The sequence below is a fragment of the Mustela nigripes genome, chromosome 9, assembly GCF_022355385.1.
Source record: "Mustela nigripes isolate SB6536 chromosome 9, MUSNIG.SB6536, whole genome shotgun sequence".
NCBI lineage: Eukaryota > Metazoa > Chordata > Mammalia > Carnivora > Mustelidae > Mustela > Mustela nigripes.
Genome location: NC_081565.1, coordinates 80,270,477 through 80,294,302, shown reverse-complemented (window position 1 = coordinate 80,294,302; position 23,826 = coordinate 80,270,477). Strand labels below are relative to the sequence as shown.

General features: G+C 44.5%; 1 protein-coding gene across 2 annotated transcripts in view; it reads left to right on the top strand.

The window, feature by feature from the left end:
* Window positions 1–23,826, top strand: part of MAMDC2 (MAM domain containing 2) — a 141,504-nt gene that overhangs the window by 93,199 nt on the left and 24,479 nt on the right. The window contains exons 10-11 of one of the 2 annotated variants that reach the window (XM_059411887.1): window positions 19,181–19,274; window positions 21,941–22,093. In XM_059411887.1, the coding sequence (XP_059267870.1) occupies window positions 19,181–19,274; window positions 21,941–22,093 (247 nt within the window). The remainder of the gene's footprint in view (window positions 1–19,180; window positions 19,275–21,940; window positions 22,094–23,826) is intronic. The other variant, XM_059411888.1, reaches the window with a different exon arrangement.

The window sequence follows — 23,826 nt, the reverse complement described above, 5'->3', positions numbered from 1 at the left end:
TGGGGGGATTAGTCTCATGACCCTGAGCTCGTGACCTGAGCTGAAATCAAAAGTCAGACGTTCAACTGACTGAACCACCCAGGCGCCCCCATAACTTACCAACTTCTAAAAACAAGTGAGCCAATTTACGATACTTCTCTCAGAACATAAGCACACAAGTTTTGTCACAGTCTCATAGGTATAGCTCGTATTATGGTTATGCTAATTAAACAGGTAGTGTTATCGTAGGTCTCGCCTTCTGAACTCCGTAACACTTGCATCACATGACTAAAGTGAGATGCTTCATACATCCCTTGGGTAGTAGAGGAAGCTAGTTAATGTTTCTGGTGCCAAGTCCCTACTCCTTCCTAGTCTAGACTCCATGCCCTTTAATCTATTGCCTCGCCAATTCCAAACATTTCCTGAATGAGCCCGTCTTTCCATAAATGTCATCTGACCTTTGCAACGTCATTGAATTTCCTCTTTGATCTGTTAGTCCTAGAGGTAGCCAAGCCTCTCTGCACCTCTTGGGGATCCCAAAGGCTTAAATTGTTTCGCCATTACCAATTATAGTTACGGTAACACACACACACACACACACACACACACACACGTACCAGATTCACATAATCAGGGCTGCACCAGAAAGTAAGGAAATTTTTGTTATACTCTACACCCTGTTTTGCTAATGTTTTTTAAAAGGTAGGGGATATAATAAGCATTTTATTCATGTGGCTTTCATTTGTTTATTCATTCCCCTGTCCATTCCTTTATTTAACTAGAATTTACTAGATACATGCTCAGTGCAGCAGATATAAAGATGAATGAGACTCAAACCCTGCCCTTGAGGTGGAGATCACAGGTGATAGAAGAGTAAGAGACAGATACTTACGCAACTAACAATGTACAATCTCACCACCTCACAGAAGGGTCTCCTAGAGAAAAGTAGAGTAGTTCAACTAACCAGGCACATAAAAGATAGTGACCAGTAGAGGCCCACTGGGCTGGTGTGTGGATGGTCAGTTTCAGGCCGTCCGGATTCTAACTCTTGCTCGTGCCCCCGTCCACCCCCCTTCCCCTGTCCCTCCACATGCTCTCCTCACACACGTGCTCCTTTAGAGTGCGCCCAGCTCTTACCTGACACCCGTGGGTGACAGCAAGCCCCCCGGCCGGTGGGGAGGCCCTGGACCACTTGCCCTTTTCCTCGTTGGCGGGCTTCCGCCCGCTCCCAGCAGTTGCTCAGTTCCCTCCCGACCACAAGACGAAAAATGCATCTGGACCCGTGGGGGCAGGGACGTTCTTTCAGCCGTGGAAGGAACTCATCACGGATCTGGCCCCAACACTCATGAGCAGAAGTTCCAGTTCAACACCAGAAAACTCGGGACACATGTCTGCAGGTGGAGTGTGGTTTCTGGCCGGTCCCTGCTAAGCAGAACCAGCTCCTTGGAGCATGAGGGAGCCGTCTGACGGCCACCGCAGGGACGTGCATTAAGGCAGGAAGCTATAGCTTAGCAGCTGACGTAACATACACATAACATACACGGGAAATGAGGGCAAATGTGTTTCAGGGAAGGGATCCAGTGACAAATCAGAGTTGCCCTTACGACTCCCTTCCCCCGAATTCAAACTCCAGCGGCACTTCTTCTTATGGTGGTTTTTCTTCCTGATTTGGGGATACTTTCCTCTTTAATTTAATTTAATTTAACTTTTTAAAGATTTTATTTGACAGACAGAGTCACAAGTAGGCAGAGAGGCAGGCAGAGAGAAGAGGAAGCAGGCTCCCCACTGAGCAGAGAGCCCGATGGGGGACTCGATCCCAGGACCCTGGGATCATTACCTGAGCCGAAGGCAGAGGCTTTAACCCACTGAGCCACCCAGGTACCCCTCTTCTTTAATTTTAAATATTGTATTTCCACCTCTGTTTCTTGATTCATTAACTTGAATCGTGTTGCCTGTTATGAAAGATAAGGACTTTAGCTTATTTAATACTATTCCTTCTCCTTTTCTCTCGTCTCACGATATTTAGTTATATTTTGTTTTTAACTTTTGGTGCTTTTTACATCTTGCATACACTTAACTAGACACTTAACTATTTGGATCCATCAGCTCTAGATAGTGTCTCTTAACAGCCTTGTATGTGAGAATGAATGAATCTTCACCTCTACCTCTCCCTTCGCGGCTCTTGCCCCTCCCCTGGTCCAGATCTCTCGGGCTTTCACATTGTCACGGCTAATAATCTTTATGTTCCTGCAGTGGAGCCTTCTGGTTTGGCCAGTGGCCGGATTTCCCAGTGTGGGCCGCCTTGGCATTTGGAAGAGGACAGTTCTGCCTTTGGGGAGGGGTGTCCCTCACAATACCGGTTTTTTCCCATCTGCAATTAATGCAACCCCAGATTATTTCCACACGTTTCCAAATGGCCCCAGAAGTGCCAAACCATCCTTGAATGAGAACCATTGGTCTGTAAGTTGATTTCGAAAATGGAAATGAAATCCTAACCTTACCTGCTGTCCACTCTTGCCCTGCTCCCGTCTCTGCTCTGCCTGGCAGCAGAATTTTCATGAGCAAACCACCCCCCTCCCTGACCACCCCGAATTAACCCTTCGGCTTCCTGTTGCTCTTAGGAAAGAGACTCTGTGTGCCCCGACGGCAGCCCCCTCCCGCTCTGTCTATTCTAACCCTCCTTTATGGGCTTTGCAATCTTAGGACTTTTTAGAATTGAGATGTAATTAACATATAGCATTGTATTAGTTTCAGGCATATAGTATGGTTCAATAACGCACATACTGTGAAATGACCACCACCGTACATCTAACATGTCACCACACGGTTACAGATTTATTTCCTTGTGATGAGATCTTTTAAGATCTACTGTCTTAGCAGCTTTTAAATTTGCAACACAATATCGTTATCTCTAGTCACCACGCTGTACATTACATTTCCAGGACTTCCCAATTTTATAACTGCGAGTTTGTACCTTTTGACCCCTTTCATTCGTTTCAGTCACTCTCTGCCCCTCATGTGTGGCGATCACCAATTTGTTCTCTGTGTCTATGCCCTCGGGTTTCTTTTCTCTTTTAGATTCCACTTGTGAGAGCACATGACTTTTTTTTTTTTTTAGTCCACTGAAAAGGGGATGGTTAACTTTATTTTTTTATTATTTTTAAATTTTTATTTATTTTAAAAATTTTTTTTAGTGTTCCAGAATTCATTGTTTATGCACCACACCCAGTGCTCCATGCAATACGTGCCCTCCTTAATACCCACCACCAGGCTCACCCAACCCCCCAGCTCCCTTCCCTCCAAAACCCTCAGATTGTTTCTCAGAGTCCACAGTCTCTCATGGTTCGTCTCCCCCTCCGATTTGCCCCAACTCCCTTCTCCTCTCGTTCTCCCCATGTCTTCCATGTTATTTCTTATGCTCCACAAATTGCCTTTCTCTTATTTCTTTTAGCCTTCATGCCCTCGAGGTCTGTGTTGTTATAAATGGCAAGAATTTGTTCTTTTTCATGGCTTCAATGATATCCTCTTATTCATAGAAATCTGTTTCTTCCTTACTTTTCACACTAGGAACCCCAAACCTAGCAGCTACTTGGGTCACAATTGCTTACTAATGGCTGTGGGACAGCTTTCAAGTTCTGACTTTGGGGCCGGGCTTGTTGACCCTCATCACGATCGCCTGCAAAGCTTTTAAAGTATCCATTGTCCATCTCCCTTTCTGTAAAAATAGAACCTTCATGAGGACAGGGACCTTATCAGTCTTGGTCATTTCTGTATCTATAGAAATCTGTGTCAGATGCAGAGTAGATCACCAGGGACATTTTGTTTGATAAATTTAGTTTGGTGTCTATGTGAACAATGTATAAGTGGATGAATAATGAAAAGAACAATGAAAAATAATTTTTTAAAAAATGAACAAGCAGGGGCGCCTGGGTGGCTCAGTGGTTAAGCCGCTGCCTTCGGCTCAGGTCATGATCTCTGGGTCCTGGGATCGAGTCCCGCATCGGGCTCTCTGCTCAGCGGGGAGCCTGCTTCCTCCTCTCTCTCTCTCTGCCTGCCTCTCTGCCTACTTGTGATTTATCTCTGTCAAATAAATAAATAAAATCTTTAAAAAAAAAAAAAAAAATTTAAAAAAAATGAACAAGCAGGGGCGCCTGGGTGGCTCAGTTGGTTAAGCCGCTGCCTTCGGCTCAGGTCATGATCTCGGGGTCCTGGGATCGAGTCCCGCGTCGGGCTCTCTCTGCTCAGCAGGGAGCCTGCTTCCTCCTCTCTCTCTCTCTCTGCCTCTCTGCCCACTTGTGATTTCTCTCTGTCAAATAAATAAATAAAATCTTTTAAAAAAAGAAAATGAACAAGCAGACTTTCTAAGGCTGGTGAGCAGCAGAGCAAGGTTTCACCCATGTTTGTCCAGTTCTGAAGCCTGCCGTTGAACAGAGGTTTTTATTTTTTTAAATAATTTTTAGATTTATTTATTTATTTGAGAAAGAGAGAGAGATGGGGAGGTTGGGAGGGCAGGGGTGAGAGCAAATCCCAAGAAGACTCAGCACCAAGCGAAGAACCCAATGCAGGGCTTGATCCCATGACCCGAGATCATGACCTTACCCGAAACCAAGAGTCAGATGTGTAACCCACGGTGCCCCTCGGACTCTCCCAGCACAGGTGTCTTGAGATGCTCGAGGCTTCTACCCAGTCTGTTCAAGTGTGAGTAGTTGCGGCCCAACTCAGAGAGATCGAACAGCTGTATTTTTACCCCTGTTCCCTGGCTTGACAGCTTTGTCTTTGAGTTTTGACTATACGTGGGTTGATCCTGGTCCTAAATTCTCACCGGTGGAAGTGTTGGGTAGGTATGTTTGAGTCTCTATGCTACATACTTAAAATAATGACAATGACCCCTTCCATTTGCATTGTTAGTGTAACCTGCTTTTGTGAAGGAGTCGTGTCAGCTCAGAGCTGAGCTGAGAGGCAGCGTGGGCCTCAAAGAAGTCAGAACTGTTAGCCGCTCCCCACGTGTTTCTTTTCCGTCACTCCTAATACGGACACACTGGCCCACCTGTGCCTTCCCAGATGCCTTCCACTCTGGATGCTTCTGTTCCTTTCCTTCCCCTGGTGGTTCTCTCCCAGCCTATGTTAAGGACAATGGGCCGGTTCAGTTAATAATTCCCTATTTCCATAGACCGTCTAAAGTTCGATGGAAACTATAATATGTAGCTCTGTTTAAGGAAGGGTAGGCCGTTCTAGCAAGGTAGGCTGATGGACGGATTCTGGCTAATGTTGTCACAGCTGCCCACAACAGAAACTTTCACAGAACGCTTTCCATGTGCTGGGCACAGCGCTAAGCATTCGATGTGTTCTGCTTCGTTTAATGCTGTGGTGCCCTAGGAAGGAAGCAGTGCGGCCCCATTTAACAGATGAGGAAAGTTCAGGCAGAAAATTAAGGACATTGTTCAATAGCATGCAGAGCTGGTAGAGCTGAGAGGTAAACCCAGACCTTTTTGAATTCAGAATCCATGGTTTCTATACCAGGCCATTCTGTGCCCCTAGCCCTCTCCTGGCAGGAGGCAGATGACCAGGCGGGAAAGAGAACCCGGCCCTAACTCAAGATTGGTAAAAATTCTTAGTGCTTTATCATCGAGGCTCAGTTGTTCTATGTTAGAAATACCTTTGGCTCTTACAAGGGATCGGAATTCATGACGGATCATTTCAGACAAAGGAGAGCTGTGGGGTACAGGGAAACACAGCGTGATGCTGAAGGGTTCTCCTGCGCGGCTTCTCTGCCACTTACACCTTCGTCATTTGGGCTAGTCGTGTGACCTTGCGGAGCCTCACTTTTCTCCATGGAATCAGGACACTAGTAGTACCTTCCTCAGGCAATTACGGCGGAGAACGAAGGAAATGTGTCGAGTAAAGGCCTTAGCGCCGCACCTGGTACGTCATCAGCATCTGTTAAATTAACTGAACAGAGACAGAGGGAGAGACAGAGCGTGCCCGAGACTAAAGAATATTTTCTTCAGGTCCTGATCCCCAGCAGATTTCACAGGCAACATGTCTTTAGCATGTGGATAATTCTGCACCTTGATTTTTGCTATGAAGTATTCTTCAAGCTAAAAATCGGGTCAGAGCTACATTTTTATTTTAACAGTACTAGGCTTTCTTCATGACATGGTTGCCTTTGCAGTCACGAATGCCTACAGGAGATTTTTTTAATGTCTTAGAAACGTTTTGAAAGGCCTGAGTCATGAAACAGCTTTCTTGATCTGTTTTTCTCCAGCACATTGCTAAATGGAGGACAGGTAGTCAAGAGACACCTTGAGACTTTTACACACTAGGGATGATAATGAGGAGAGGGAACAATTCACTCCAAAGTGCTTTTCCTAAAAACCAAATGTCAGGAGAGACTAGAGGGCCATTGTCAGAAATTCCGTAAAGATGGAGCACAAATTTTAGCCTTTCTGTGTTCAGATCCTTAATTTAAAATTATTCTTGGTTTCTGCAGCCTGTGTATTAGGTCCTGCACTATCTCCTGGCCTGAAGCTAGTTTTCTCTTTAACAAAGATCTTCAAGAGGTCCGTTAATTAGAAGTACTGGGAGCAACTCAATATTGTGTTCCTTAAATATTTCTTTTGGAAAAAAATGTTAACTAGCCCATTAATGAGGAAATGACCAGGCATTCTGTCTCATCCAGGCCCAACTTAATCATCAGCGGGTTAATGGTCAAGCCTTCTAATATACATCTTTACTCTCTTATAAGATTAAAAAACAGATAAACTTTAAAAACGTCATTTATGGATTTGGAGAAAACCCTTATCTGGCCAGTCGGAGAAAATATAAATCCATTTATTTCTTTACTAGTCAAGAACCTTATGTCATTGTTTCTCAGGATATGTCCCCAGAGTACAGATCTTCTGAATAGTTCCATTGGAACAGAATTCTGTGGTCCAGTGAGTTGGGGGAAATTTTCCGTGCTCAGTCTCTTCCGTGTACACACCTGAAGATTCACAATGCACGGTAACATATTAGAAACTCTTGTAAGTTCTACACTAAAGGATCTTGCTGACCCTCATGTAAGGTGGTAGTTCCTTTAGAGTATTTAACGTAAAACCCTTGTCTTATGTGGCCCCTCTTAACATCGTGCTGCTATCATAGCATTTAATGCGTTACACTGAAATTGTCTATTTGCCTGTCTATTAATCCAACCGCAAGGGTCTGGAGAACAGGGAGCCTTGTCTCACATTCCCACAGTGTGAACACCATTCGGTAACGGGGTGGGTATTGAACACAGGGTTGGAAAGGGGAAGCCAGCTGGTAATGAATACAGGTTGATAGCAAGGACGAGCAGAGAGGTCCAGGGAAGAAGCAAGATGAACTCTTTCCGCCCTCGGATCATGTGAACCACCATTGCGTGTAGCCCAGCACCTGAGCCACTCGTCCCACGGGGCATATGAATGTGAATGAACACTTAGAGGCAGGACTCTCCCGCCGGGGCAGATGTAAGGACACACCTAGACACGTAGCTGCAGAGTCTGGTTGAGGGCTTTTTCTGATGATATTTATTAAGTCCAAAAGCTGCAACTCTTCTCTGGGAGACAACTTCCCCTCCTCACACGGAATCATTTCGCTATTCCCAGTGACCGGTAGGAGGTTTTACGAGGCCTCTGGATGTTCTGGAAGCCTTTCGTGTCTGCCAGTGCAGCTTCTCCAGCCTCCGTCCTGCCTCTGTGGTCAGTGACGTTCCCACCCCCAGACGTTCAGGCTCTTCTTCACCTGCTGGTTTCCCGCTTGTTTCTCCCCGCCTCCGTCTTAGGATGTGAGCTCACAGGTTCATGTTCCATAGGGATGAAGGCTTTCAGCACAAACCCCTTCAGCTCTGTTTCTCTCTGAACCCTCACCTCCCTCTCTCGGTCACCGGGGCACGTGACAGAGGAGCTGTCACCCTTGTCCATCTACCCCTAGGATCTCACTATCCTGCCACCTCTGGGGCCTTATTTCCTGAATTGTTCCTCACTCTCAAATTTTCAATACCCACGAGCCCTCTATACGCTGCCAGTGTATGCCGGCCACACACACGAACAACCAACCTTTCCTTTTACATTTTTATCCATTTAAATTGCCACCCAGTCCCATGTTTTGTGTTCAGACTTTTCGGAAAGCACATCTTCTGTCAGATGCTGCTGAGGGTTCTCACCCCCGAAATCCTCACCTTCTCACTGCTGCTGTCCCCCCACAAAGTGTTTATCAACAACTACTGTTTCCCATGCGGGGCGCTGCAGGAATCATGCCTGAGAAGAGCCTACCCTCCCGTTCTCTCCGGGTCATCTCAAGTGCCCCTTCCTCTTTGAATCTTTAGTAAGTCGTAGCTTGTTAGAGTGAGGCTTTGTAGAGCAGGAAGACTTGGCTTCAAGTCTTGGCTTCGGCATTAACGATGTAATTCAGAACGTCACGTCACCTCTCTGTGTAATAAGGACATGTTTTAGGGTGCCCCCCCATGTCTCTTCTACCATGTATTTTCTTTTTGGGCATCTTAAAGTCAGCAGCTGTCTTCACACTGTGTAGCTCAGCCCTCATGAAGGGCTCTCTGTAGCGCCTTGTTTCCTCTTGTGATAATCTTCTCCTTTTAGTTAAAAAAAAAAATTAATGAAATTTAAGTCTGTGACTTGGATTCGTGATTTTAAAATCTTCCTTTTAGGGGCGCCTGAGTGCTCAATAGGTGAAACCTCTGCCTTCAGCTCAGGTCATGATCTCAGCGTTCTGGGATCGAGCTCCGCATCAGGCTCTCTGCTCGGCTGGGAGCCTGCTTCCCTTCTGCTCTCTCTGCCTGCCTCTCTGCCTACTTGTGATCTCTCTCTCTTTCTGTGTGTCAAATAAAAAAATAAAAATAAATCAATAAATACAATCTTCCTTTTAATTTTGCCCTTTAATGATGAAAATGGGAGTAGGTGTTGAATATCTAGGCTTCTGCAAGTTTTAAAGGCAACACTTAGACGTTCATTCAACTAGAAGAGCAAGTCTAGTAGGTTTCTGGAGAGATTTATACATAGGTGGCCCTTGGATAACAAGACACCCTGCCGTAAAGGAGCCAGATTAAGGACATTAAGGAGCCAGAAAACCAATGTGTAGACACCATGCGTGAGAGGAGATAGATTTCCTGTCAGTTTCATGATGTCCGGGAACTCTGAGAAACGGCTACCCCAGGATATTAATGTCACGGCGTAATTAAAGCAGGGCCGCTGAGTGCAAAGTAGAAATAGCAGGGTCATTAACTACTGACAAGATAATCAACACATTATAGAACAGATTAGGGGGTTTCCGAACATAGAGTGTGGAAAATTACACAGTCAAGTGGGACGAGTTTTAAGGTGGAATCAAAGAGAGGGGCTAAGTATGGAAAAGGAGCCTCTCTTGAGTTGTTCAGGCCAAACTCAGTGTCAGCTGCCAATCCAGGAATCCTCAGGTACTTTAAATATGAGCAACACAGGGTTGAGGCATCATGTTTTCCCTTCCTCTCCTTTGAGGTATTTGTTGAAGGCATTTCATGTCAGCTTCCAGGGGAATGAATGGAAAGACTGGTTTGCACAACTGCTGGTTGCTGACACAGCTTACACAATGTAGCATTTGTGTCAGTGCATTCTTCTAGAACTTTCCCAAGGAATTAATCTCCTGGAGTATTGCTAGATTACTACATTAGTCCTCCTGGCACTGTGGAGAAATCTGAAAAGACAGCACAGGCATTCTTCTGCCATGGTTTTATTAATAAGCTTAATGAAGCAAGCATTGACTCCCAAGAATTATTCATAAACCTGAAAACACTACCTCCCTCCACACTTTCAGATTCCTATTCTTGGGAGTATTTCCAAGTCCTGAAATGTCTACATTTTTAGGGAAACACTTCCCAAGTTCTTATGAGGCAACATTATTTTTTGATGTTCACGTTGAGATTCTCTGGGGGTCCTCTGGTTTTCTGAGCTCTTAGACCAACTAAGTATTTGCTGGCCTCTGGAGTTGTGAACTCAGTTCAGTTGCTTCAATTGACAATGCGTACATTAATAAAAACTCTCTACTCTCACCCAGGGAAGAGTACCTTCTTTCGTTTGCATAGATGACCCTGGCTTCTCCTCACTCTCTTGTGTGACAGTCTCTGGCAGTTTTCTGCTGTATCTCTTAGTACCCACCTCTAGGAGAAGTCTCTCCAGACAGTCCCCAGTCTACATGCCCATGGCGTACCCCACCACACTGCTCACGGGCCCTGACTCCTATCTTCTGTTTAATGTCAGGTGACCTGTGTACTTATACAATGCTCAAGGACACACGACCATTTGTGGCCCGCCTAGTTCATCTTTGTCTTTAAACCAGGATGTTTAGTTCTCTCTTAGTTTCATTCCGCAGATATGGATGGCCTAAAAAATGTATCTGAAAGGCAAATGCCAGGCCAGGAAATAAAGTTTACAACACATATGACAAACTCTTAGGGTATTTGATATATGAATTTACTCTAATAAATCAGTAAGTAGAAGGTAAGCTAAGCAGTAGGAAAGTGGGCAATGGATATGTACAGGCAAGTCAGAAAAAAAGAACGATTGCTATTTCAGTAAATACTTAATTGGTAGAGCATGCAACTCTTGATCTCGGGGTTGTGAGTTCGAGCCCCATGTTGGGGGCAGGGATTACTTGAAAATAAAATGTTGAAAGAAAGAAGGAAGGAAGGAAAGAGAGAGAGAGAGAGAGAGAACGGAAGGAAGGAAGGGAGGAGCTACCGGAAAATAAACGCATACATATCCAACCTCATTTGTAATGAAATTTAAAAAAATATAAAATAGCACATTTGACTATCAAATAGATAAAAATATTTTAAAACTATAATACTCTGGAGTATGCTGCTTCTATTAATAATTATATTCATAATGTGTACTCTTTGTATTGTTCAGTTTATCAATTAAAAAAATCTTTCAATGTAGGCCCCAAATATGCATATATATGAGTAATATCTCATGTCTCATATTATAGAGTATTATCTATGAATACTTAAAATACAGGGGCACCTGGGTGGCTGAGTCAATTAAGTCTCTGCCTTCAGCTCAGGCCATGACCCTGGGGTCCTGGGATCGAGCCCCGCATCAGGCTCTCTGCTCTGCAGGGAGTCTGCTTCTCCCTCTCCTGCCCTCCCCCATTCATGTTCTCTCTCTCATGTTGTTTCTCTCAAATAAGTAAATAAAATCTTTAAAAGAAAAAATACACACACACACACACACTCACACATATTTAGTTAGTTACTTACCTCCTTACCCCGGAGAGGTACCGATGTCAGGAAACAAGGATTTTCATAAGCTCTAGTGTGAAGATAAATTGATATATCTAGATGACAATTCAATGTACATGTCTCAAAAATAAAGCCTCCAAACATGAATACTTGTTGTGGGGGGACATGCGGGGAGGGATACAGGGAAAAGGAGAGAGAAAAATCTTAAGCCGACTCTATGCCTAGCCCGGAGCCCGACACCGGGCTTAATCCCATGATTCTGAAATCATGACCTGAGCTGAAATCAAGAGTCAGACACTTAACTGACGGAGCCACCCCCAGCACCCCACAGGAATACCCTTTGGTGCAAAATTCTACTTCCCGGGATGCATCCTAAGGAACTAATAGTGGTTATGCACAAGTATTTCGACACCAATATTCATCCCAGCAGGTTGTATAATGCTGAGAAATTAGAAACTGCCCAATTATCCATCAGTGGGGTTCGGTCAAACAGCTCGTGGCAGGCTGCAAGGGCAGAGTGTTACACAAGCTTTAAGCCACAAGCCTTCGTCCAGTCGAGGATCCATACTTTGCCTTGGGAATCAATGAAAATCAGGCCAAAAAACTGTCTCTCTGTCTCAGACATGAGTAGCATGAAGGCAGTATTCCTGCTTGGGTACCTGCTGTCCTCTCTTGACCCCAGAACTTTCCGAGCCCAGATGAAGGTCAGGACAAAGACCTAGCTTCTTCCGTGTTTGCTGTTCGGTGACTGCACTGTGCCTGTGTTCTGGTAGAACCGGCATTCTATCTCCATCCCAGTGAGCTACGTCAAGAGCTCCATAGTGTGACGTCTGTCCTTGAACGGGACAGTTAAATTGGTCATTACCTTATATTGCATGGGTTAGGGAGGGGTTCAGCCAGGGAGCTTCCTGAGGGAGGTGGGCCAGAGATAAACGGGCATCGACTGACGGAATAAATACACACAACAGCGTCCTCTTCGTTAGCGTGTGAATTAGACTCTAAAGCACTAAAAATCATTTTTTATCTTTTTAAGATTTTATTTATTTATGTGAGAGAGGGAGAGAGGCCACAAGTAGGGGGAGGGGCAGAGGGAGAGGGAGTAGCAGGCTCCCTGCCGAGCAGAGACCCGGATGCAAGACTCTATCCCATGACCCCGGGATCTTTGTTTTTGTTGTTTTTTTTTTTTAAGATTTTATTTATTTATTGGACAGACAGAGATCACAAGTAGGCAGAGAGGCAGGCAGAGAGAGAAGAGGAAGCACGCTCCCCACAGAGCAGAGAGCCAGATGTGAGGCTCGATCCCAGGACCCTGGGATCATGACCTGAGCTGAAGGCAGAGACTTTAACCCACTGAGCCACCCAGGCGCCCCTAAAAATCATTTTTAGTATCACAACCTTATCTTTGTCTAATGTTCGTTTTTCCAGAGCCTTCTCACATTTTCCATTTGGATCCTCCGTATTAATTGTGTCGATTAGGCATTGTGTCCTGCAGTGGGAAGACTCAGGAACTTAGGAGTCAGACAGACCTTGCTCCCAAAACAAAGGGAAAGGGAGTGAGAACAGGTGCAGATGAAAATTAAGGTGGGAGGTGTGGCTATGGGAGTTGAGAACATTCTTTCCTGTGGGCCTACGTGGATGCAGGGTCACCAGCTAAGGCAAAGAAGAGCGTCACTGAGGTAAGGGAAGGCGGGCAGGAGAGGATCCTGGCTGGGCCAGCTTTTAAATGTAGCCACGATTCGTGTAGGATTCAGGTTCTTGTGCCAGGTTACCAAAAACTCCTTATAAACAGACAGAGGGCAAAAATGTCAGGAAGCTGGTTGTCAAAGGAGGTCAAAGACATGTTGGGTCCACTGCTATGAACTGAGGAGTTTCAAAATCATACCTTTCAGGATTTTTTTTTTAATTGAGGTATAATTGACAGATAACATTATATTGGTTTCCGGTATAAAACAGAATGATTCAGAATCCCATTTTAAATACCCACAGCCCAAGGGAGAAAAGAGGTGGGTCTGTATAAGGAAATGTGCTCCATCAAGGCTTTGGAGCGTGATGTCTCTTGCCCGGCTCTGCGGCTGGCCCTGGTGTGCCCTTGAGTCAATACCACAGGGTCTCTGGGCCTTCCCAAATGCTACAAAGTAACTGATTCTGAGGTCTCTCCCGGAGTTTCTATGCTCTTTCCAGGGACCAAAAGATCCCAAAATAGTGCAGATTTCTGAAACCAGTTTGTCGAGAAATCTGAGTATTTACCACGGAAATAGCAATGAAAAAGTCCTGCTGTTTATCCGCAGGCCTCCTGGAGCCTACCCTCCAGCCCAGAATGGATGGTTCCCAGGAGCGGACGGGCTCAGGGAGGGAGAAGCTGGAAGCCGCTCAGTCTTTGTTGCTTGTCACAGCCAAGAGTTGAGTTAAATCAGATGGGTCTTTTGAAAAAGGAAAAACAAAACAGATGGGTCTTTTAAGAAGAAGAAGAAAAAAAAAGTATTGGTCAGCTAAAGACTTATTTAAAAACACATGGTCATCCGGCCTCTTGTGGGATCTGAAGACCAAATATAGTGTCTGCAGAAGGCATGCTGCCACCATTCAGCAACTATTTCCCAAAACACGGCTGGGATTCTAAAAATGCGAGTCCCGCACTCGTTTCTCTAAGAGGAAACTCCTCCCAGCCTGTCTTTGGGGGTTTGTGAAGATTCCAACCCTTTCGCCAAGTGTCTTCATGTTGGAGCTTTTGTTTTGTTTCGCTTTACGGTTCTGTTATGTTTAGAATTCTGTTACAGCTCGTTGTCAAGCAGGGAGATGAATCCGACGGCGGTAAACAGAATATCCTGCCCTTGTGCGCGTAGCCCTGTAATGAAGGGCTCTGGGACTTCCGTGACGGGTTTATAGTAGTTTTATGAATAATTATTCCACAACTCTGAAGTCACATACCCAAATTTATGTACCCACATGATCGCAAAGCAGTTCAACCTCAGCGAAAGAAACGTTAAATTTAACTCAGAATCAGACACTCTGGTAAGTCGTCGAGGTCCACCGCTGGTAACCCGAACCTAGCTAGGCTTGTTTTGTGAACACGGGTCATTCATGGTATTGTTGGCATAGGGCTGAAATGCTGCTGTGTGAAGATAGAAGGCTGTTTCTGGAAACTATCATTCACATACTTATTATAGGCCCAGCCGGGGCTGTTCAATGAGTGAAGTAAGTGGTGGGTTAAGCCAGCAATCTGGCCGACTGTGTCTCCTGAGCAGGCCACGAAGACTCCTTTACAAGACTGTGAAAACCCAGTTAATTCAGCCAGGGTTTAGCTGTTTAATACAAATAATCCTTTTTAACTGCTCAACAAGGATTTGTGGTGAGAGAGTCCACAGCTCTCCAGAAAGCTTTATTTCCTCCCCTCAGCAAAGTTGGGAAGTCCTTAAATGATGACACTTCATACACTTGAAATCAGTAACCCCAGTCCCTTTCAAAATTTAACCTGATCTGGTTTGGGAAAATACGTTTCTGGCATGCTTATTTATCTACTTTTCCCTTCTTGGGTGCTTTCACCAAGAACTTGCGTGGACTTTTAAAAGCCTGGGGATAGGCTCGCCCTCTGATGAACACAGACAGCCTTGTGGCTGAATTCCCAACGGTCCCTCTCCCCACCCTACTGCCCCTCCTAAACCCCCCAAATAACTGTAGAAGCCAATTAAAAGTACATGCGATGCGGAAAACGTGCTCAGTTGTTTTTTACAATCTGCTGCCCATTATTATGTTGTTTTGAGGGAGTCGATCATCCTTTTCGGAAAAGGAGAAAAATGTAAACAGAGAAAAAATTCTATCCCCTTTGACAATTTGCAGGAAAGCGGGAAGTCAGAACAGTCGAGCTTTGATAATCTCGGGGATGATTGCTTAGCTCGAGTCTTTGTCCATCTTTCTTGTCTCTTGGCTCCTTTGCCTTCTGTTTCCAGGGCTGGAGGGTGTTAGAACCACCACCTGGTGACATATAGAGGCAGAGAAAACGAACTCCATCTAGTCTGCTCTTAAACCCGCAACAACTGTCCTATTCTGACACGGGACAAAAAGGAAGGTTTTGTCATCCACACCGCAGTGTTCTACCACACCCCAGTGGTTCTCAGCCAGAGGTAATTTTGCCTCCCCACCAAGGGGCATTTGGCCATGTCTCGATGTATTTTTGATCATCTCAACTTGGGGGTGATGTTATCCAGTGGGTAGAGACCAGGGTTGCTGCCTGACGTCCTGCAATGCCTCAGAGAGTATATATTGGTCTGTTTGAGAGGGAGACGATGAGGGACACAGTGCAATAGTACCTCCCTTAGACGGGTGCTCCTGACTTAGTGCAAATCTCCAAGAACTTAGGGGCAAATGAGATTTTTATAAATCACACTGTTTCAGCGTATTAAAGGTCTCAGTCCTTAGGTGCTGGTGACACTTTACAGTTTTTATGTCATTAGAGAGCATTCATTGCTGAGGAACCCTATCTAGACTCACTTTGGAAACACTAATGGGAGAGCTATACAAACAGATGTGCAAACAAGTAATTTTAAATACAGTCAAGTCAGGATCAACAATATGATTTAACTGTTGGTCCTACTTAAAAGAGACATTGTGTGTGCTCATCTCTGTCCAATCTCGGCACTATGGACACTTCGGTGTTTCAGTATTGTTATTGGTAACTGTCAGTTGCGGAGGACTCTGTGGTGCATTGTAGGAAGTTAAGTATATATTCAGTGGCCTAGGAATTTTTTCCAACCCCTAGAGGTATTCCACTGGCTTGGAAACACTGCCTAAAATGAAATAAACACTCTTTTTAAAAAGATTTACAAACAAGCAAGAGGTTAATCCCTCAAGAATTTAGACTATGACCAGTTCCCTTCTTGTTACATTCTTAATTGGACCTAGGGACCGAGTTCTGAAGAGCAGACCATGAGGTCTGGCTTTTCTTTTTCCCTCTCTCGACCAGTCTTGGTCATTAGCTGGCCCCGTCCCAACTACCCTGGAATAACCTTTCCACTTCAAGGAGCCCTCAAAATGTAAGAAGGTGGCCCCAGAATAGGAACTGATATTATCAGCATTATTAATAGCACAGTGGAAAATCTTGTGTGTTCCACCAAACAAGCTGATCTTGTCATGTTTCTTTTGTGTGTTGGAACGCTAGTAGGCAGGCGCCAAACCGATCTGGGGTTTGAGGCCATAGTTTGAATGTCAGCTCATAGCTGACTGCCCATGGGTTTCTCACAAGATGGAACAGCGTGTGGTCTGGCGAGAATTCTAAGTGCGGAAAGAGTTCTAAGCTAGGAGAGACCTAGTCGGCCGCTCTTGTCCAAAGCAGCTTTAGCGTTTCACCTAACCCACTGTGGCCGTTCACAGATTGTTCGGAATCCTTGAAATGAGCCGGGAAGATCTATCCGTTGGAATTTCTGCAATGACGAAACGTTATGTATCTGCTGGGTCTCGTTTGCTTGACCACTAGCTGTGTGTGACTACTGAGCACTTGAAATGTGGCCAGTGTGCCTGAAGACATGAATTGTTGATTTTTACTTAATTTTAATCTAAATAGCTAGATGTCCTCGTGGCTGCTAATAAACGATGCCAATCTAGGAAACACTAGCTCATTCCACATCTTAATTATAGAGGTCCTGATTCTTTTTCTTTTCTTTTTTTCTCCATTATCCATATAACAAAATTAAAGGATGGTCGGAAAATAAGGAGGAATTCTGTTTAATACTCATAATTTCATGAGCCTAACGTAATTGTTCTATATTTGGTAAATTTTCAAGGTTTTTTCTTTTCTAGGTACTTTTAGATGAGTTCAGTGTGATTTGTCGTAGTTTGTTTAATTTTAACTTTATCTATTATAACCATTTTTTTCTCCACTTAACATTATGAGAGAGATAGACTTTCATACTACTTAATAATATTCACAAGCTGTCAGGGTTAATGTTTGCCCATTTCTTAGCTTGCTATACCATAGTTTATTCATTTCCTGTATTTTTGTGTTTTGGGGTTGTTTCATTTGTTGGCTTGCTGGCTTATTTGCTTGCTTGTTTGGTTTTACGATCATCATAAAATAATGCTAAAGTAAACATATGAGAGCGCATTGCTGTTTCTCCTTTTTAGAATCTGTCTGCTTGCCAAATGATTGAGTCTTACGTAGGTAATGGTTTATATGGCATCCCAGATTCATTTTGGAAAAACTAGTTTTTCACCATTCAGGTGAAAAATAGACTTGAAAATTGCCGAAAGGCAAGAAAGCCAGGACTTATTCTCTCTGCAGCACCATTTATTCACTAAATTAGGAGACAGATTACTATTCTTTCCCTCATAACAATAAACATTGCTGATAAAATATAACTGCATTTAGGGCTGATGACATAGACATTTGGGTTTACAAATGGGGAACAAGTTCCCAGGCAAAAATCCTGCAAAAAATCCTGCAAGTAGGAAACCCTGCAGATGATCTCTAGAATCTATAAAGATGAGAAAATTAACAGAGATAAAACAAAACACCCTCTTCTATCTTGTCCCTTGTAAGTATATACATAGTTCTATATTGGTACATCTCTAAACTAGACTTTTCATAATTTAAAGCAATCTGAATACAGTCCAAGTGAACTTTTACACATCTTATTCTTAGTAATTATTCTGAAGATATAAGCTAAAGACATTTTATACTTTGCATGGTGGTAAACTGTCACATCATTTTAAAATTTTGAAATAAATTTTGTATGCTAATGGTTCTGATCCTCAGAGAGCAAAGAGTTCCTGCTGATAACACAGATAAGTTGAAGACACAACATAATATTAGAATCCAAAACAATCAAATGCTCTCATTATTCCCAACTTGAGTCTTAGTTTCTGTTCTATCTCTTTGTTTTTGTTTGGATTAAGATTTGTATTTGAGGGATGGCACATGGACTAAATGACTTCATATTCATTACACATCAGGCTACACATGCAAAGCAGTTTTATAAACCACAAAGCAGGGGCGCCTGGGTGGCTCAGTGGGTTAAGTGTCTGCCTTGGACTCAAGTCATGGTCCCAGGGTCCTGAGATGGAGTCCAGCCTTGGCCTCCCTACGCAGCGGGGAGTCTGCTTCTTTGCTCCTCCCTTTGCTTGTGCTCTCTCTGTCTCTCTCAAATAAATAAATAATATTAAAACACACACACACACACACACAAAGTACAGTGAAAATCTAATACAAATGTTTGGAAAAGTACTCTTTGCTCATCCTGTCTATGAAAAGGAGACTTTAAAATAGGTCTGATGCAAAGAAATGCAAAACTTCCCTCCCCCTCATCCCCCGTTCTCCGGTGCAATGAATTAAATAATTGATGGTATGGATCTGGTTTTGTTTCACATCGAAGAGTAAAAATGTTTGGCCTGATAAAAGAACGGCATTTAGGGCTTTTATTCGTGATACGGTCTAGGGACATCTATCTTCTCTTTGGAAATGGAACATAAGTCTCCAGATGGCAAATGACAGGGACTTTGTTAACAATATGAACGAAGCACAGCGCCAGAAAGTCATTTCCAAAAAATCAATACTGTTTGTACTGGAAATGTTTGTAAAAATGCCTGGAATACTGTCAACTCTCTATGCACTTTGTGGATTATCTGGGGAAAACATTTAAAACTTGAGAGGTTTTCCTCTGCCATCTGGTCAACCTCTTGTTTTCCTCTTTCAACTCTCGAAAGAATGTGAGCTGATTCTGGCATTAATATACACAGCCTATCATTATGAGCTTAAGTCTGCTTAAAAAAAGAATGGCAGTGATTTCAGGGTCCTGTGTAAAGGCTTAGCTGTCACTCCTGCCATGTGACCTGTAGTTCATGTGGACGAGGAAGAGAGGCCTCTGTAATTTGCTTAGGCATGCTTTGGGCTGAGTAAATCCCAGGGTGTAAGAATTTCTAATGCGCAGGAAACCAAATTCATGGTTTTATTTTTCTGATTTACAGGTGGTTTTCATGAGCCTATGCAAAAGTTTTTGGGACTGTGGCCTGGTCGCCTTGGACGACATTACAGTAGAATTGGGAGGCTGTTCATCTCCAGGTAAGACGGTTTGGGATTTAAGCTCTCTTTGTTTCCCGAACCTATGCCAGCATACCCTGCTTCTCTAAGATGACACCCAACACATTGAATCTGGGCTGGCCTCTTAGTTTTGTTTTTCTGGCCAGAAGTGCCCCCCTCCAGATCCGTGTAGTAAGTTTTGGAATTTAGAAATGATGACTTTTTTACGCACAGTGTGACAGTGTGCTTATGACTTGTATCGTCATCTGCAAGAGAGGTAGTGATGGTAATACGTGCCTGACTAGTGGGGACAACACCTACGAATTCCCCAGCCTAGGACCCGGCACAAAGCAGTATGTTAAAAAAACACACCTTCTATTGAAGTCACTGTTGTTATTTTTAATGTGTCTTACATGAAGGCAGATTTTCCAGTAATAGTGATGAAATCATTATTATACAGACATTACACTAAACACGTCATTTTTCTTTTTTTTCTTTCTTTTTTAGGGAGTCAGGGAGGGGCCGAGGGAGAGAGAGAATCTTAGGCAAGCTCCATGCCCAGTGTGGAGCCTGTAAACATGTAATATTTAAATGATAATAAAATAAATATTTTCCAAGTGAATTAAAGGACAGTGGAAAGTGGACCAAGCATTGATGATAGTGACAAAACCAAGATGGTGGCTATGTGTTGGACATTCTTTTTCTTTTTTTTTTTTTTAAGATTTTATTTATTTATTTGACAGAGAGAGAGAGATCACAAGTAGTCAAAGAGGCAGGCAGAGAGGAGGAAGCAGGTTCCCCACTGAGCAGAGAGCCCGATGCGGGGCTCGATCCCAGGACCCTGAGATCATGACCTGAGCCAAAGGCAGAGGGTTAACCCACTGAGCCACCCAGGCGCCCTGGACATTATTTCTTATGAGAAAATGGTGCATACCTCAATCTGGATCATTGGTCCCTGTCTCTACTAATTACCACTGCATCTTAAACCACAGGGTATCTCTTTCTTTAGCAAACAGGCAAACTGTGGAATCCATGTGGCACTAGAAGAGAATCTCCTTGTTTATTTATTGAAAAGATAGTTTGTTTTAGTCTTTGATTTGTGATGCACTGCAAGGACAACACAAGAGAAAACAAGAATCTACACTTGAGGCATAGAAGAGGGAACGAGGCTCCATTGGCTTGTACCGTATGTGAAATGAAATGAAGTAAAATCATTATTATGAAAGAGATGTAATAAAAAAAAAAACAGGCTATGTGTTAGAGAAATTTGCTAAGAATCTGGGTGTGAAGGTACAACCAAATTTAGGCAAAGAAGTTTCCAGTAAGTGGGAGGTGTCACCTTGCTAATATTAAGAATTGGAGAGGAGAAGGGAGTTGAGGGAAATTGGAAGGGGAGGTGAACCATGAGAGACTATGGACTCTGAAAAACAATCTGAGGGTTTTGAAGGGGCGAGGGGGTGGCAGTTTGGGGGAACCAGGTGGTGGGTATTGGAGAGGGCATGGATTGCATGGAGCACTGGGTGTGGTGAAAAAACTATGAATACTGTTACACTGAAAATAAATTTTAAAAATTAAAAAAAAAAAGAATAGGGGCACCTGGGTGGCTCAGTGGGTTAAAGCCTCTGCCTTCGACTCACGTCATGATCTCAGGGTCCTGGGATGGAGCCCCGCATCTGCTTCCCCCTCCCTCTCTGCCTGCCTCTCCGCCTACTTGTGATCTCTCTCTCTCTCTGTCAAATAAATAAATAAAATCTTTTTTAAAATCATCATCATCAAATTTATTGAAGATGGCATCTGAAGACATAAATATTTGTTTTTGGAAATGGAAAATAAGGCTCCAACTGGCAAAACACTAAGACCTAGTATTTGTTTAGGTAATATTTATTGAGAACTTCATGTTCTAAATACTTGACGTACATGATCTCATTGAATACAGTCCTGTGAGGTAGACCAGAGTATGGAAGCACAGGTGGGCGCCTGGGTGGCTCAGTGGGTTGAGCCTCTGCCTTCAGCTCAGGTCATGATCCCAGGATCCTGGGATCGAGCCCCGCATCAGGTTCCCTGCTCGGTGGGGAGCTGCTTCCCCCTCTCTCTTTGCCGCTCTCCCTACTTATACCCTCTCTCTCTCTGTTTGTGTCAAATAAATAAATAAAATCCTAAAAAAAAAAAAAAAAAAAGAATACGGAAGCCCAGAAAAAGCCAGTCATGACATGCATCCTCCACACACGTCAAACTGTGTCTCCAGAAGCACGTCTAGCTTTCGCACCTTCCCCGCCTCCCGCGACGCAGCTCTAGGGTTGTTTTAAGGATTCCCTTCACTCACCCTGAATTTCTGAAGAAACCTCCTCCATTAGGCAATTTTCTTATTTTCCATATTTCCATGAAGACAATTTCGCTCCAACTCTCAGAGCCTTGTAAGCTCGTTCAGACAAATAAATTGGCCAGTCAGAGGAAGTTTCCAACTCTTCTGAATCTAGATGTCTGATGGCGCGCCCCGCCTCCAGGCAGGACCCATGGTCCAGTCCTGGCCCTGGCTGGAGGCAAGAGCCTGGAGTAGGTGGGCGGCCGGTGTGGGGGGGGTTGCCTCTCCGGAGGCCCTGGCCTGTGGCCGGGTGACACGCCCCCATGCAGAATGGGCTTCCCGGGGAGCCACGGGCCGCGTATTCACTGAAGGAGCCTCAGTAATGACACCTGCTGTCTCCCCGCAGAGAGGCTTCTCCCTCCCCCTGGAGAGTGTACTTTCGAGCAAGATGAATGTGCATTTACTCAAGAGAGAAGAAACCGGAGCAGCTGGCACAGGCGGAGGGGAGAGACGCCCACCTCCTACACGGGGCCCAAGGGAGATCACACTACTGGGGTAGGTGAGTTACGCCACGTGGTGCTGTTCGCCAAGGAAGCCCGACCTAGCATTCTAGAGGTCATTTCCTGCATGTTGAGGGGTGCCGAGGTGTGTCCTGTGTCTAGGAGGAGCGACTCAGCGATTCTGCACACCTGGGAGATCATGAAATGTGTGCACGGACGACCGTTCTTTCTGTGCATACACTGCTTGCGCATCCTGAGCAAAGACGATTCAAATGGGCTTACAAAGAGAGGCACACAGAAATAATATAACCAGAAGTGGGTTTAAAAATAAAAGACAGAGGGACAGTGCGAAGGGAAAAAAAATGTCGTGATCGAAGCTGGAGCCAGGACTTGAGGCCTTGTATGGAAAAATGTGCTGGCGGACAAGGGAGAAAACGTTAGCAGGCGGGCGTGACTCTACATTTCCTAGCAGCTGCAACAAAGATGAAAAACCTGATTCTCCGTATCCTCAGGATAAAGAGGTAAAGCACACCGCCCAATGGGTGTAGGAAGTAAGAGGGTGCATTTTCTGTAGAAAATACATAGAGTACAATGTAACAGACTAAACATTGGTTTCCTATCACCACGTGCAGCCGCTGTAAACAATGTCAGGGATCAGATACTCCAGGCAGAACAGACCTCTCTCTCCGACACTCTTCATTTTGCTTGGCATATCCACGGGATGCAGGCACGCTGCTTGGTCCGGGGATGCAGAACTTGCCCTGACAGTAAGCCTGACGAGATCTGTCCTCGAGGCTCCTGACAGAGAGGCCGTTATGATGGTAATCACAGCGGTGAGGGCATCCGGGTGGCTTAGTCAGCTGAGCACTGGATTCTGGATTTCACTTCAGGTCCTGATCTTGGATCCCATGTTGGGCTCCACGCTCAGCAGGGAGTCTGCTTCTCTCTGTCTCTCCCTCTGTGCCTCCCCACTCCCACTCACGTGCGGTCTCTCTCTCAAATAAATACATAAATCTTTAAAAATACGTACATACATACATGCAAAGGTGAGTTAGCTACTGCTGTTTCCTGTGGCCTACCTCAAGATAAGCCTGTGGAGTAACTCCAGACAGCAACCTACCGTGTGACCTGTTGGGACTTTGCTAAACTTGGGGTGGCGTGCACTCAGGAACAGCTTTATTCTTTCTTCGGATGCTTTCTTCACATGGATCCTAAAGCATCTTCCCTTCCCCGTGCCTTGGCAGACCCCAAAGCTTTGCAGTCCTCTTGAGGTATAAGAGCAGTTACGTATTTATGTATGTTACCAAATCCAAATCTTCCATTTCACATTTGATTGAATCACGTCTCTTTCCCTCAGCTTGGGCCCGACTCATAGTTTGGGGATGATAAAAGGGAAGAAAGTTCTTTCGTTTTCTTTGTTTTACTTCCTCCTCTGCCCCTCACTTCGTGATCTTTAATAGGATAAGTGAGAGAGAGAGTGAAAGAAAATAACTTTTAAAATAGTTGGTGCTGTTTCAGATTCTGCCTTGGCTGTTGAATATCCTCTGTCGTAACAGATACCTGAATACTGGCTCTTTGGGGAAACACTGCGTCTTGCAATTTCTGGCAGTGTACTTCCTGGCTAATCTCCTCCAACCACCTGTTCTTTCCCTAGCGCTTGCTCTACAAGGTACAACCCACATAGATTCTCCACTGGGGTTCCACCTGGCGGTTTTGGCTCCGGTCCCTTCAAGAGCTCTTGGTTCCAGCCACCTTCCTAGTGACTGTCCATTTGGCCTCGTGTGCTAATGCA